This window comes from Eucyclogobius newberryi, unplaced genomic scaffold (genome assembly GCF_026437365.1).
Source record: "Eucyclogobius newberryi isolate DKJ021-1_F unplaced genomic scaffold, fEucNew1.0.hap1 SCAF_3, whole genome shotgun sequence".
NCBI classification, from domain to species: domain Eukaryota; kingdom Metazoa; phylum Chordata; class Actinopteri; order Gobiiformes; family Gobiidae; genus Eucyclogobius; species Eucyclogobius newberryi.
In genome coordinates, this window is record NW_027315945.1 from 41,306,372 (window position 1) to 41,320,874 (window position 14,503).

General features: G+C 51.4%; 1 protein-coding gene across 1 annotated transcript in view; it reads right to left on the minus strand.

Moving 5' to 3' along the window:
* dennd4b (DENN/MADD domain containing 4B) overlaps window positions 1-14,273 on the minus strand; it is a 44,359-nt gene extending 30,086 nt beyond the window's left edge. Inside the window, exons 1-8 of the mRNA XM_072460963.1 lie at window positions 14,165-14,273; window positions 13,944-14,088; window positions 10,074-10,249; window positions 9,863-9,963; window positions 4,150-4,365; window positions 1,387-1,532; window positions 1,132-1,265; window positions 280-397 (exon numbers count right to left, since the gene is read on the minus strand). Of these exons, the coding sequence (XP_072317064.1) occupies window positions 280-397; window positions 1,132-1,265; window positions 1,387-1,532; window positions 4,150-4,365; window positions 9,863-9,963; window positions 10,074-10,249; window positions 13,944-14,088; window positions 14,165-14,232 (1,104 nt within the window). The 5' untranslated portion in view covers window positions 14,233-14,273. The remainder of the gene's footprint in view (window positions 1-279; window positions 398-1,131; window positions 1,266-1,386; window positions 1,533-4,149; window positions 4,366-9,862; window positions 9,964-10,073; window positions 10,250-13,943; window positions 14,089-14,164) is intronic.
* Window positions 14,274-14,503: the final 230 nt, after the last annotated feature.

Below are 14,503 nucleotides of genomic sequence, written 5' to 3' on the forward strand. Positions count from 1 at the left end.
TAAAGTGACTAATCCAGGGTTAAACCAGGAAACAAGAGGACTCTGTATGTGATGTATTTGGAGGAGGGGCCGTGGGCCGGACTCCATGTCCTGGAGGGCCTGATTTGGCCCCCGGGCCCTGTGTTGACCTGGTTCCCACAGTCACATGTTTAGAGCTCATGAATAATTCAGAGTTTGAATATTTAAAGAGTCTCACAGTAATAAAGCTCATTTCAACAATTAAACATGTTCTTTATGGGGTGTGGGGGCGGGGCTTATCTGTGTGGGGGCGGGGCTTACCTGTTTCGTTCTGCGGGGGGCGGGGCTGCTGGGGGCGGGGCTTCCTTTGGCCTGGACTTTGATCTGATCCTGAGGTCGATCGAACAGCTCCAACTGCAGCGACGGAAACGTCTCGTAACTGAAACAGACAAAATGAACCTGTAGGGGCCCCGCATGGACTGACCTGTAGGGGCCCCGCATGGACTGACCTGTAGGGGCCCCGCATGGACTGACCTGTAGGGGCCCCGCACGGACTGACCTGTAGGGGCCCCGCACGGACTGACCTGTAGGGGCCCCGCACGGACTGACATGTAGGGGCCCCGCACGGACTGACCTGTAGGGGCCCCGCACGGACTGACATGTAGGGGCCCCGCACGGACTGACATGTAGGGGCCCCGCACGGACTGACCTGTAGGGGCCCCGCACGGACTGACATGTAGGGGCCCCGCACGGACTGACATGTAGGGGCCCCGCACGGACTGACCTGTAGGGGCCCCGCACGGACTGACATGTAGGGGCCCCGCACGGACTGACCGGTAGGGCACTTTTCCTCCCTATTTGTAGTAATATTTTGTCTGTTCAGTTTCTTGTTTAATCTGTTTAGTTTTTGATTAGATTGGCCCCGGCCGCGGGGCCGCGCCCTGGAGCCTTTAAATGGAGGTGCTCCTCGCTCTCTCACGGCTCGGCTCCTGACTGACCTGTAGGGGCCAAGCTCTGACTGGCCTGTGGGGGCCAAGCTCTGACTGGCCTGTGGGGGCCCCGCTCTGACTGGCCTGTGGGGGCCCCGCTCTGACTGGCCTGTGGGGGCCAAGCTCTGACTGGCCTGTGGGGGCCCCACTCTGACTGGCCTGTGGGGGCCCCGCTCTGACTGACCTGTAGGGGGCAGGACACTCGTGGCCGTCCGCCTCCTGCGGCTCCTCTGGGGGCATAATGAACACTGTGTGTTCTCCACAGAGAGAGTCCTCCAGGTCCACGAGACGCACGTCCTCAGGACGCTCCACGTCCACCTGAAAGACACAACAGACCAAGACTAAACCAGGACTAAACCAGGACTAAACCAGGACTAAACCAGGACTAAACCAAGACTAAACCAGGACTAAACCAGTCTAGACCAGGACCGTGGCTGACCTTCTGCACACACTCGTCGAAGAACTCCAGGCAGACGTGGCGGTCACTGACGAAGGAACATTCCTCGATGAACTGAGTGAACATCTGAGTCCGAGTGAACTGAGAGAAGAACTTCTGCTGAGTCCGGTCTCTGGACTTCAGGAAACCTACAGCACAACACAGAGGTAAAGGACTAAAGCGGGACTAAAGCAGGACTAAAGCGGGACTAAAGCGGGACTAAAGCAGGACTAAAGCAGGATTAAAGCAGGACTAAAGCAGGACTAAAGCAGGACTAAAGCAGGACTAAAGCAGGACTAAACCAGGTCTAAAGCAGGTCTAAAGCAGGACTAAAGCAGGTCTAAAGCAGGACTAAAGCAGGACTAAAGCGGGACTAAAGCGGGACTAAAGCAGGACTAAAGCGGGACTAAAGCGGGACTAAAGCGGGACTAAAGCAGGACTAAAGCAGGACTAAAGCGGGACTAAAGCAGGTCTAAAGCAGGACTAAAGCAGGACTAAAGCGGGACTAAAGCGGGACTAAAGCGGGACTAAAGCAGGACTAAAGCGGGACTAAAGCGGGACTAAAGCGGGACTAAAGCAGGACTAAAGCAGGACTAAAGCGGGACTAAAGCAGGTCTAAAGCAGGACTAAAGCAGGACTAAAGCGGGACTAAAGCAGGTCTAAAGCAGGACTAAAGCAGGACTAAAGCGGGACTACAGCAGGACTAAAGCAGGTCTAAAGCAGGACTAAAGCGGGACTAAAGCGGGACTAAAGCGGGACTAAAGCAGGTCTAAAGCAGATCTAAAGCAGGACTAAAGCAGGTCTAAAGCAGGTCTAAAGCAGGACTAAAGCAGGTCTAAAGCAGGACTAAAGCAGGACTAAAGCAGGACTAAAGCAGGACTAAAGCGGGACTAAAGCGGGACTAAAGCAGGTCTAAAGCAGGACTAAAGCGGGACTAAAGCGGGACTAAAGCGGGACTAAAGCAGGTCTAAAGCAGGACTAAAGCAGGTCTAAAGCAGGTCTAAAGCAGGACTAAAGCAGGACTAAAGCAGGTCTAAAGCAGGACTAAAGCGGGTCTAAAGCAGGACTAAAGCAGGACTAAAGCAGGTCTAAAGCAGGACTAAAGCGGGACTAAAGCAGGTCTAAAGCAGGACTAAAGCAGGACTAAAGCAGGTCTAAAGCAGGTCTAAAGCGGGACTAAAGCGGGACTAAAGCAGGTCTAAAGCAGGTCTAAAGCAGGTCTAAAGCAGGACTAAAGCAGGTCTAAAGCAGGACTAAAGCAGGACTAAAGCAGGACTACAGCAGGACTAAAGCAGGACTAAAGCAGGACTAAAGCAGGACTAAAGCGGGACTAAAGCAGGACTAAAGCAGGACTAAAGCAGGTCTAAAGCAGGACTAAAGCAGGACTAAAGCAGGACTAAAGCGGGACTAAAGCGGGACTAAAGCGGGACTAAAGCAGGACTAAAGCGGGACTAAAGCGGGACTAAAGCGGGACTAAAGCAGGTCTAAAGCAGGACTAAAGCAGGTCTAAAGCAGGACTAAAGCAGGACTAAAGCAGGACTAAAGCAGGACTAAAGCAGGACTAAAGCAGGACTAAAGCAGGACTACAGCAGGACTAAAGCAGGTCTAAAGCAGGACTAAAGCGGGACTAAAGCGGGACTAAAGCGGGACTAAAGCAGGTCTAAAGCAGGACTAAAGCAGGTCTAAAGCAGGACTAAAGCAGGACTAAAGCAGGACTAAAGCAGGACTAAAGCGGGACTAAAGCAGGACTAAAGCAGGTCTAAAGCAGGACTAAAGCGGGACTAAAGCAGGTCTAAAGCAGGACTAAAGCAGGACTAAAGCAGGTCTAAAGCAGGTCTAAAGCGGGACTAAAGCGGGACTAAAGCAGGTCTAAAGCAGGTCTAAAGCAGGTCTAAAGCAGGTCTAAAGCAGGACTAAAGCAGGTCTAAAGCAGGACTAAAGCAGGACTAAAGCAGGACTACAGCAGGACTAAAGCAGGACTAAAGCAGGACTAAAGCAGGACTAAAGCGGGACTAAAGCAGGACTAAAGCAGGACTAAAGCAGGACTAAAGCGGGACTAAAGCGGGACTAAAGCGGGACTAAAGCAGGACTAAAGCGGGACTAAAGCGGGACTAAAGCGGGACTAAAGCAGGTCTAAAGCAGGACTAAAGCAGGTCTAAAGCAGGACTAAAGCAGGACTAAAGCAGGACTAAAGCAGGACTAAAGCAGGACTAAAGCAGGACTAAAGCGGGACTAAAGCAGGTCTAAAGCAGGACTAAAGCAGGTCTAAAGCAGGACTAAAGCAGGACTAAAGCAGGACTAAAGCAGGACTAAAGCGGGACTAAAGCGGGACTAAAGCAGGTCTAAAGCAGGACTAAAGCGGGACTAAAGCGGGACTAAAGCGGGACTAAAGCAGGTCTAAAGCAGGACTAAAGCAGGTCTAAAGCAGGACTAAAGCAGGACTAAAGCAGGTCTAAAGCAGGTCTAAAGCGGGACTAAAGCGGGACTAAAGCAGGTCTAAAGCAGGTCTAAAGCAGGTCTAAAGCTGGACTAAAGCAGGACTAAAGCGGGACTAAAGCAGGTCTAAAGCAGGTCTAAAGCAGGTCTAAAGCAGGACTAAAGCAGGACTAAAGCAGGTCTAAAGCAGGTCTAAAGCGGGACTAAAGCGGGACTAAAGCAGGTCTAAAGCAGGTCTAAAGCGGGTCTAAAGCGGGACTAAAGCAGGACTAAAGCAGGACTAAAGCAGGACTAAAGCCTTGACACAGCACAGTGGCAGTTAGAGCGCACCCTGCAGGTTGAAGAGGTTGCTGCAGTCTGTGGTGGTGTCAGACGGGGCTTCAGTGATGGGCAGCAGGAAGCTCCTGTAGCCCCTCAACAACAGACTCATGAATCGCAGAAACGCTTCCTGAATCTCCAGCTCCAGCTGCTTCTGCCGACGGTAAATCTGATCATAGTCTGTGAGCAGGAACTCCAGCGTCGCCTCCTCCTGGCCCGGGGAGCAAACTGCACACACGAGCCACAGTGTCACACACGAGCCACAGTGTCACACACGAGCCACAGTGTCACACACGAGCCACAGTGTCACACACGAGCCACAGTGTCACACACACGAGCCACAGTGTCACACACACGAGCCACAGTGTCACACACGAGCCACAGTGTCACACACGAGCCACAGTGTCACACACGAGCCACAGTGTCACACACGAGCCACAGTGTCACACACGAGCCACAGTGTCACACACGAGCCACAGTGTAACACACACGAGCCACAGTGTCACACACGAGCCACAGTGTCACACACACGAGCCACAGTGTCACACACACGAGCCACAGTGTCACACACGAGCCACAGTGTCACACACGAGCCACAGTGTCACACACACGAGCCACAGTGTCACACACGAGCCACAGTGTCACACACGAGCCACAGTGTCACACACGAGCCACAGTGTCACACACGAGCCACAGTGTAACACACACGAGCCACAGTGTCACACACGAGCCACAGTGTCACACACACGAGCCACAGTGTCACACACGAGCCACAGTGTCACACACACGAGCCACAGTGTCACACACGAGCCACAGTGTCACACACGAGCCACAGTGTCACACACGAGCCACAGTGTCACACACGAGCCACAGTGTCACACACGAGCCACAGTGTCACACACACGAGCCACAGTGTCACACACACGAGCCACAGTGTCACACACGAGCCACAGTGTCACACACGAGCCACAGTGTCACACACGAGCCACAGTGTCACACACACGAGCCACAGTGTCACACACACGAGCCACAGTGTCACACACGAGCCACAGTGTCACACACACGAGCCACAGTGTCACACACGAGCCACAGTGTCACACACACGAGCCACAGTGTCACACACGAGCCACAGTGTCACACACGAGCCACAGTGTCACACACGAGCCACAGTGTCACACACGAGCCACAGTGTCACACACGAGCCACAGTGTCACACACGAGCCACAGTGTCACACACGAGCCACAGTGTCACACACACGAGCCACAGTGTCACACACACGAGCCACAGTGTCACACACGAGACACAGTGTCACACACGAGCCACAGTGTCACACACGAGCCACAGTGTCACACACGAGACACAGTGTCACACACGAGCCACAGTGTCACACACACGAGCCACAGTGTCACACACGAGACACAGTGTCACACACGAGCCACAGTGTCACACACACGAGCCACAGTGTCACACACGAGACACAGTGTCACACACGAGCCACAGTGTCACACACGAGCCACAGTGTCACACACACGAGCCACAGTGTCACACACACGAGCCACAGTGTCACACACGAGACACAGTGTCACACACGAGCCACAGTGTCACACACACGAGCCACAGTGTCACACACACGAGCCACAGTGTCACACACGAGCCACAGTGTCACACACACGAGCCACAGTGTCACACACACGAGCCACAGTGTCACACACGAGACACAGTGTCACACACGAGCCACAGTGTCACACACACGAGCCACAGTGTCACACACGAGCCACAGTGTCACACACGAGCCACAGTGTCACACACACGAGCCACAGTGTCACACACACGAGCCACAGTGTCACACACGAGACAGTGTCACACACGAGCCACAGTGTCACACACACGAGCCACAGTGTCACACACACGAGCCACAGTGTCACACACGAGCCACAGTGTCACACACACGAGCCACAGTGTCACACACACGAGCCACAGTGTCACACACGAGCCACAGTGTCACACACGAGCCACAGTGTCACACACACGAGCCACAGTGTCACACACGAGCCACAGTGTCACACACACGAGCCACAGTGTCACACACACGAGCCACAGTGTCACACACGAGCCACAGTGTCACACACGAGCCACAGTGTCACACACGAGCCACAGTGTCACACACACGAGCCACAGTGTCACACACACGAGCCACAGTGTCACACACGAGCCACAGTGTCACACACACGAGCCACAGTGTCACACACACGAGCCACAGTGTCACACACGAGCCACAGTGTCACACACGAGCCACAGTGTCACACACACGAGCCACAGTGTCACACACGAGCCACAGTGTCACACACACGAGCCACAGTGTCACACACACGAGCCACAGTGTCACACACGAGACACAGTGTCACACACACGAGCCACAGTGTCACACACACGAGCCACAGTGTCACACACACGAGCCACAGTGTCACACACGAGACACAGTGTCACACACACGAGCCACAGTGTCACACACGAGCCACAGTGTCACACACACGAGCCACAGTGTCACACACGAGCCACAGTGTCACACACGAGCCACAGTGTCACACACACGAGCCACAGTGTCACACACACGAGCCACAGTGTCACACACGAGCCACAGTGTCACACACACGAGACACAGTGTAACACACACGAGCCACAGTGTCACACACACGAGCCACAGTGTCACACACGAGCCACAGTGTCTCACACACGAGCCACAGTGTCACACACGAGCCACAGTGTCACACACACGAGCCACAGTGTCACACACGAGCCACAGTGTCTCACACACGAGCCACAGTGTCACACACGAGCCACAGTGTCACACACGAGCCACAGTGTCACACACGAGCCACAGTGTCACACACACGAGCCACAGTGTCACACACACGAGCCACAGTGTCACACACGAGCCACAGTGTCACACACGAGCCACAGTGTCACACACGAGCCACAGTGTAACACACACGAGCCACAGTGTCACACACACGAGCCACAGTGTCACACACACGAGCCACAGTGTCACACACGAGCCACAGTGTCACACACGAGCCACAGTGTCACACACGAGCCACAGTGTAACACACACGAGCCACAGTGTCACACACACGAGCCACAGTGTCACACACACGAGCCACAGTGTAACACACACGAGCCACAGTGTCACACACGAGCCACAGTGTCACACACACGAGCCACAGTGTCACACACACGAGCCACAGTGTAACACACACAAGCCACAGTGTAACACACACGAGCCACAGTGTCACACACACGAGCCACAGTGTCACACACACGAGCCACAGTGTCACACACACGAGCCACAGTGTAACACACACGAGCCACAGTGTCACACACACGAGCCACAGTGTAACACACACGAGCCACAGTGTCACACACACGAGCCACAGTGTCACACACGAGCCACAGTGTAACACACACGAGCCACAGTGTCACACACGAGCCACAGTGTCACACACACGAGCCACAGTGTCACACACGAGCCACAGTTTAACACACACGAGCCAGTTTAACACACACGAGCCACAGTGTCACACACACGAGCCACAGTGTCACACACACGAGCCACAGTGTCACACACGAGCCACAGTTTAACACACACGAGCCACAGTGTCACACACACGAGCCACAGTGTCACACACGAGCCACAGTGTCACACACACGAGCCACAGTGTCACACACGAGCCACAGTGTAACACACACGAGCCACAGTGTCACACACACGAGCCACAGTGTCACACACACGAGCCACAGTTTAACACACACGAGCCACAGTTTAACACACACGAGCCACAGTGTCACACACACGAGCCACAGTGTCACACACGAGCCACAGTTTAACACACACGAGCCACAGTGTCACACACACGAGCCACAGTGTCACACACGAGCCACAGTGTCACACACACGAGCCACAGTGTCACACACGAGCCACAGTGTAACACACACGAGCCACAGTGTCACACACACGAGCCACAGTGTCACACACACGAGCCACAGGTCACACACGAGCCACAGTGTCACACACACGAGCCACAGTGTCACACACACGAGCCACAGTGTCACACACGAGCCACAGTGTAACACACACGAGCCACAGTGTCTCACACACGAGCCACAGTGTCACACACGAGCCACAGTGTCACACACACGAGCCACAGTTTAACACACACGAGCCACAGTGTCACACACACGAGCCACAGGTCACACACGAGCCACAGTGTCACACACACGAGCCACAGTTTAGGGGGGTTCTGGAACAGGTTCTAGGGGGTTCTGGAGCAGACTCTAGGGGGGTTCTGGAGCAGACTCTAGGGGGGTCTGGAGCAGACTCTCGGGGGTTCTGAAGTAGACTCTAGGGGGTTCTGGAGTAGACTCTAGGGGGTTCTGGAGCAGGTTCTAGGGGGTTCTGGAGAAGACTCTAGGGGGTTCTGGAGCAGGCTCTAGGGGGGTTCCGGAACAGGTTCTAGGGGGTTCTGAAGTAGACTCTAGGGGGTTCTGGAGTAGACTCTAGGGGGTTCTGGAGCAGGTTCTAGGGGGTTCTGGAGCAGAATCTAGGGGGTTTTGGAGCAGACTCTAGGGGGTTCTGAAGTAGACTCTAGGGGGTTCTGGAGCAGGCTCTAGGGGGGTTCTGGAACAGGTTCTAGGGGGTTCTGGAGCAGACTCTAGGGGGTTGTAAAGCAGACTCTAGGGTGTTCTGGAGCAGACTCTAGGGGGTTCTGGAGCAGACTCTAGAGGGGTCTGGAGCAGACTCTAGGGGGTTCTGGAGCAGACTCTAGGGGGGTCTGGAGCAGACTCTAGGGGGTTCTGGAGCAGACTCTAGGGGGTTCTGGAGTAGACTCTAGGGGGTTCTGGAGCAGGTTCTAGGGGGTTCTGGAGCAGAATCTAGGGGGTTTTGGAGCAGACTCTAGGGGGTTCTGAAGTAGACTCTAGGGGGTTCTGGAGCAGGCTCTAGGGGGGTTCTGGAACAGGTTCTAGGGGGTTCTGGAGCAGACTCTAGGGGGTTCTAAAGCAGACTCTAGGGTGTTCTGGAGCAGACTCTAGGGGGTTCTGGAGCAGAATCTAGAGGGGTCTGGAGCAGACTCTAGGGGGTTCTGGAGCAGACTCTAGGGGGTTCTAAAGCAGACTCTAGGGTGTTCTGGAGCAGACTCTAGGGGGTTCTGGAGCAGACTCTAGGGGGTTCTGGAGCAGACTCTAGGGGGTTCTGGAGCAGACTCTAGGGGGTTCTGGAGCAGACTCTAGGGGGGTCTGGAGCAGACTCTAGGGGGTCTGGAGCAGACTCTAGGGGGTTCTGGAGCAGACTCTAGAGGGGTCTGGAGCAGACTCTAGGGGGTTCTGGAGCAGACTCTAGGGGGTTCTGGAGCAGACTCTAGGGGGGTCTGGAGCAGACTCTAGGGGGGTCTGGAGCAGACTCTAGGGGGTTCTGGAGCAGACTCTAGGGGGTTCTGGAGCAGACTCTAGGGGGGTCTGGAGCAGACTCTAGGGGGGTCTGGAGCAGACTCTAGGGGGGTCTGGAGCAGACTCTAGGGGGGTCTGGTGCAGACTCTAGGGGGTTCTGGAGCAGACTCTAGGGGGTTCTGGAGCAGACTCTAGGGGGTTCTGGAGCAGACTCTAGGGGGGTCTGGAGCAGACTCTAGGGGGTTCTGGAGCAGACTCTAGGGGGTTCTGGAGCAGACTCACTCTTCTCTAGAGTCTTGTGCAGTTGGCTCAAAGTGCTGAACAACATCTTTCCGTGTTTCCTTGGGAGAGACTTCCACGACAGCGGCTTCTTATCTTCAGACCTGAACAACGACACATTCAACCCTTAAAACCTGATGAACTCTCACGTCATTATCCACATTTGTCCTTCGCTTAAGACGTCTCATGACGACTGTGTTTGTGTGGCACTGACTGGAAGATGGTGTTGGTGTCCAGGTCCACGCAGACGACCTCTGGAGGCGGGTCGTGGAGGTCAAAGTAACTGGAGTGAACGCCCACAATGAAGGGCATAGGAGCCAGGAGAACATCTGACATCTGCAGAGGACAGAGCGGGATGTACGGGCAGAGCCAGCGCAGAGGGAACAGCATCTGAGGAGAACACCACAGCAGAAGAGGAAAGGTCAGTTCTGGAGGAAAGGTCAGTTCTGGAGGAAAGGTCAAACTCTTGGAGAAGCTCATAAGAACCAGGAGCTAGAGTCTGGAGTTAGAGCACAGAACTATCGCAGCTGCTGAAGTTCTACACGATGTCACTATCGTCATGAAGAAAGTGTTGCTTTGATCCAGTCGATCTCTGGATTCTCTTGGATCATCTGGATGTCGAGCTCAAGCTGTTTCTGCTGATACTTTCAATCTGAGCGTTCTTATCTTAATAAAGGTGTTCCTCAAGGCTCTGTCCTCGGACCTCTGTTATTTACAATTGGATTTAATTCAATTAAACATAATCTAAAACGCAGAAGAATCCACTCTGCTGATGGTGTGATTCTGTGTGCTAGAGCGCCCCCTGCTGGACCTAAGGTCCAACCCTCAGGTTCAGCTCTAAGGTCCAGCTCTAAGGTCCAGCTCTCATGTCCAGCTCTAAGGTCCAGCTCTAAGGTCCAGCTCTCAGGTCCAGCTCTCAGGTCCAGCTCTAAGGTCCAGCTCTAAGGTCCAGCTCTCAGGTCCAGCTCTCAGGTCCAGTTTTAAGGTCCAGCTCTCAGGTCCAGCTCTAAGGTCCAGCTCTCAGGTCCAGCTCTCAGGTCCAGCTCTAAGGTCCAGCTCTCAGGTCCAGCTCTCAGGTCCAGTTTTAAGGTCCAGCTCTCAGGTCCAGCTCTAAGGTCCAGCTCTCAGGTCCAGCTCTCAGGTCCAGCTCTCAGGTCCAGCTCTCAGGTCCAGCTCTCAGGTCCAGCTCTCAGGTCCAGCTCTCAGGTCCAGCTCTCAGGTCCAGCTCTCAGGTCCAGCTCTAAGGTCTTGTCTGTGTTTTGCCTGATGCTTTATTCCATTGAGAAGTACTTCAAACAGGTCATACATGCAGTATTTGTATGTCATGTACTTCTGCAGTGAGGTACAAACAGGTCATACATGCAGTATTTGTATATGTCATGTACTTCTGCAGTGAGGTACAAACAGTATTTGTATATGTCATGTACTTCTGCAGTGAGGTACAAACAGGTCATACATGCAGTATTTGTATGTCAGGTACTTCTGCAGTGAGGTACAAACAGGTCATACATGCAGTATTTGTATATGTCATGTATTTCTGCAGTGAGGTACAAACAGTATTTGTATATGTCATGTACTTCTGCAGTGAGGTACAAACAGGTCATACATGCAGTATTTGTATGTCAGGTACTTCTGCAATGAGGTACAAACAGTATTTGTATGTCATGTACTTCTGCAGTGAGGTACAAACAGGTCATACATGCAGTATTTGTATGTCATGTACTTCTGCAGTGAGGTACAAACAGGTCATACATGCAGTATTTGTATGTCATGTACTTCTGCAGTGAGGTACAAACAGGTCATACATGCAGTATTTGTATACGTCATGTACTTCTGCAGTGAGGTACAAACAGGTCATACATGCAGTATTTGTATGTCATGTACTTCTGCAGTGAGGTACAAACAGGTCATACATGCAGTATTTGTATGTCATGTACTTCTGCAGTGAGGTACAAACAGGTCATACATGCAGTATTTGTATGTCATGTACTTCTGCAGTGAGGTACAAACAGGTCATACAAACAGTATTTGTATACGTCATGTACTTCTGCAGTGAGGTACAAACAGGTCATACATGCAGTATTTGTATGTCATGTACTTCTGCAGTGAGGTACAAACAGGTCATACATGCAGTATTTGTATGTCATGTACTTCTGCAGTGAGGTACAAACAGGTCATACATGCAGTATTTGTATACGTCATGTACTTCTGCAGTGAGGTACAAACAGGTCATACATGCAGTATTTGTATGTCATGTACTTCTGCAGTGAGGTACAAACAGGTCATACATGCAGTATTTGTATGTCATGTACTTCTGCAGTGAGGTACAAACAGGTCATACATGCAGTATTTGTATACGTCATGTACTTCTGCAGTGAGGTACAAACAGGTCATACATGCAGTATTTGTATGTCATGTACTTCTGCAGTGAGGTACAAACAGGTCATACATGCAGTATTTGTATGTCATGTACTTCTGCAGTGAGGTACAAACAGGTCATACATGCAGTATTTGTATGTCATGTACTTCTGCAGTGAGGTACAAACAGGTCATACATGCAGTATTTGTATGTCATGTACTTCTGCAGTGAGGTACAAACAGGTCATACATGCAGTATTTGTATGTCATGTACTTCTGCAGTGAGGTACAAACAGTATTTGTATGTCATGTACTTCTGCAGTGAGGTACAAACAGGTCATACATGCAGTATTTGTATACGTCATGTACTTCTGCAGTGAGGTACAAACAGGTCATACATGCAGTATTTGTATGTCATGTACTTCTGCAGTGAGGTACAAACAGGTCATACATGCAGTATTTGTATGTCATGTACTTCTGCAGTGAGGTACAAACAGGTCATACATGCAGTATTTGTATACGTCATGTACTTCTGCAGTGAGGTACAAACAGGTCATACATGCAGTATTTGTATACGTCATGTACTTCTGCAGTGAGGTACAAACAGGTCATACATGCAGTATTTGTATGTCATGTACTTCTGCAGTGAGGTACAAACAGGTCATACATGCAGTATTTGTATGTCATGTACTTCTGCAGTGAGGTACAAACAGGTCATACATGCAGTATTTGTATGTCATGTACTTCTGCAGTGAGGTACAAACAGGTCATACATGCAGTATTTGTATACGTCATGTACTTCTGCAGTGAGGTACAAACAGGTCATACATGCAGTATTTGTATACGTCATGTACTTCTGCAGTGAGGTACAAACAGGTCATACATGCAGTATTTGTATGTCATGTACTTCTGCAGTGAGGTACAAACAGGTCATACATGCAGTATTTGTATGTCATGTACTTCTGCAGTGAGGTACAAACAGGTCATACATGCAGTATTTGTATACGTCATGTACTTCTGCAGTGAGGTACAAACAGGTCATACATGCAGTATTTGTATACGTCATGTACTTCTGCAGTGAGGTACAAACAGGTCATACATGCAGTATTTGTATGTCATGTACTTCTGCAGTGAGGTACAAACAGGTCATACATGCAGTATTTGTATACGTCATGTACTTCTGCAGTGAGGTACAAACAGGTCATACATGCAGTATTTGTATACGTCATGTACTTCTGCAGTGAGGTACAAACAGGTCATACATGCAGTATTTGTATGTCATGTACTTCTGCAGTGAGGTACAAACAGGTCATACATGCAGTATTTGTATGTCATGTACTTCTGCAGTGAGGTACAAACAGGTCATACATGCAGTATTTGTATGTCATGTACTTCTGCAGTGAGGTACAAACAGGTCATACATGCAGTATTTGTATACGTCATGTACTTCTGCAGTGAGGTACAAACAGGTCATACATGCAGTATTTGTATACGTCATGTACTTCTGCAGTGAGGTACAAACAGGTCATACATGCAGTATTTGTATACGTCATGTACTTCTGCAGTGAGGTACAAACAGGTCATACATGCAGTATTTGTATGTCATGTACTTCTGCAGTGAGGTACAAACAGGTCATACATGCAGTATTTGTATGTCATGTACCTCTGCAGTGAGGTACAAACAGGTCATACATGCAGTATTTGTATATATATTTGAGGTACTCACAGCGACCAGGGCCTCGCTCACAGACGTGAGCACATCGGGCCTCAGCGAGTGCAGCAGGAGCTTGTGTTCAGTCAGAGTGGCCACTAGGAGGCAGCAGCAGTGCTCTGGACCCAGGTTCTGCAGGAGCTTCAGGAAACTGGCCCCGCTGCAGACACACCACAACAACAATGTTAACAACAACAACAACAAGGACGACAACAACAACAACAAGGAGTACTGACCTGAGCGGCAGAGGAGAAGACACCGGCTGGCACAGGAGCAGGTTGTCGTACGGAGAGAGCTGAAACATGAAACACACAGAAGAGAGAGCTGAAACATGAAACACACAGAAGAGAGAGCTGAAACATGAAACACACAGAAGAGAGAGCTGAAACATGACACACACAGAAGAGAGAGCTGAAACATGACACACACAGAAGAGAGAGCTGAAACATGAAACACACAGAAGAGAGAGCTGAAACATGAAACACACAGAAGAGAGAGCTGAAACATGACACACACAGAAGAGAGAGCTGAAACATGAAACACACAGAAGAGAGAGCTGAAACATGAAACACACA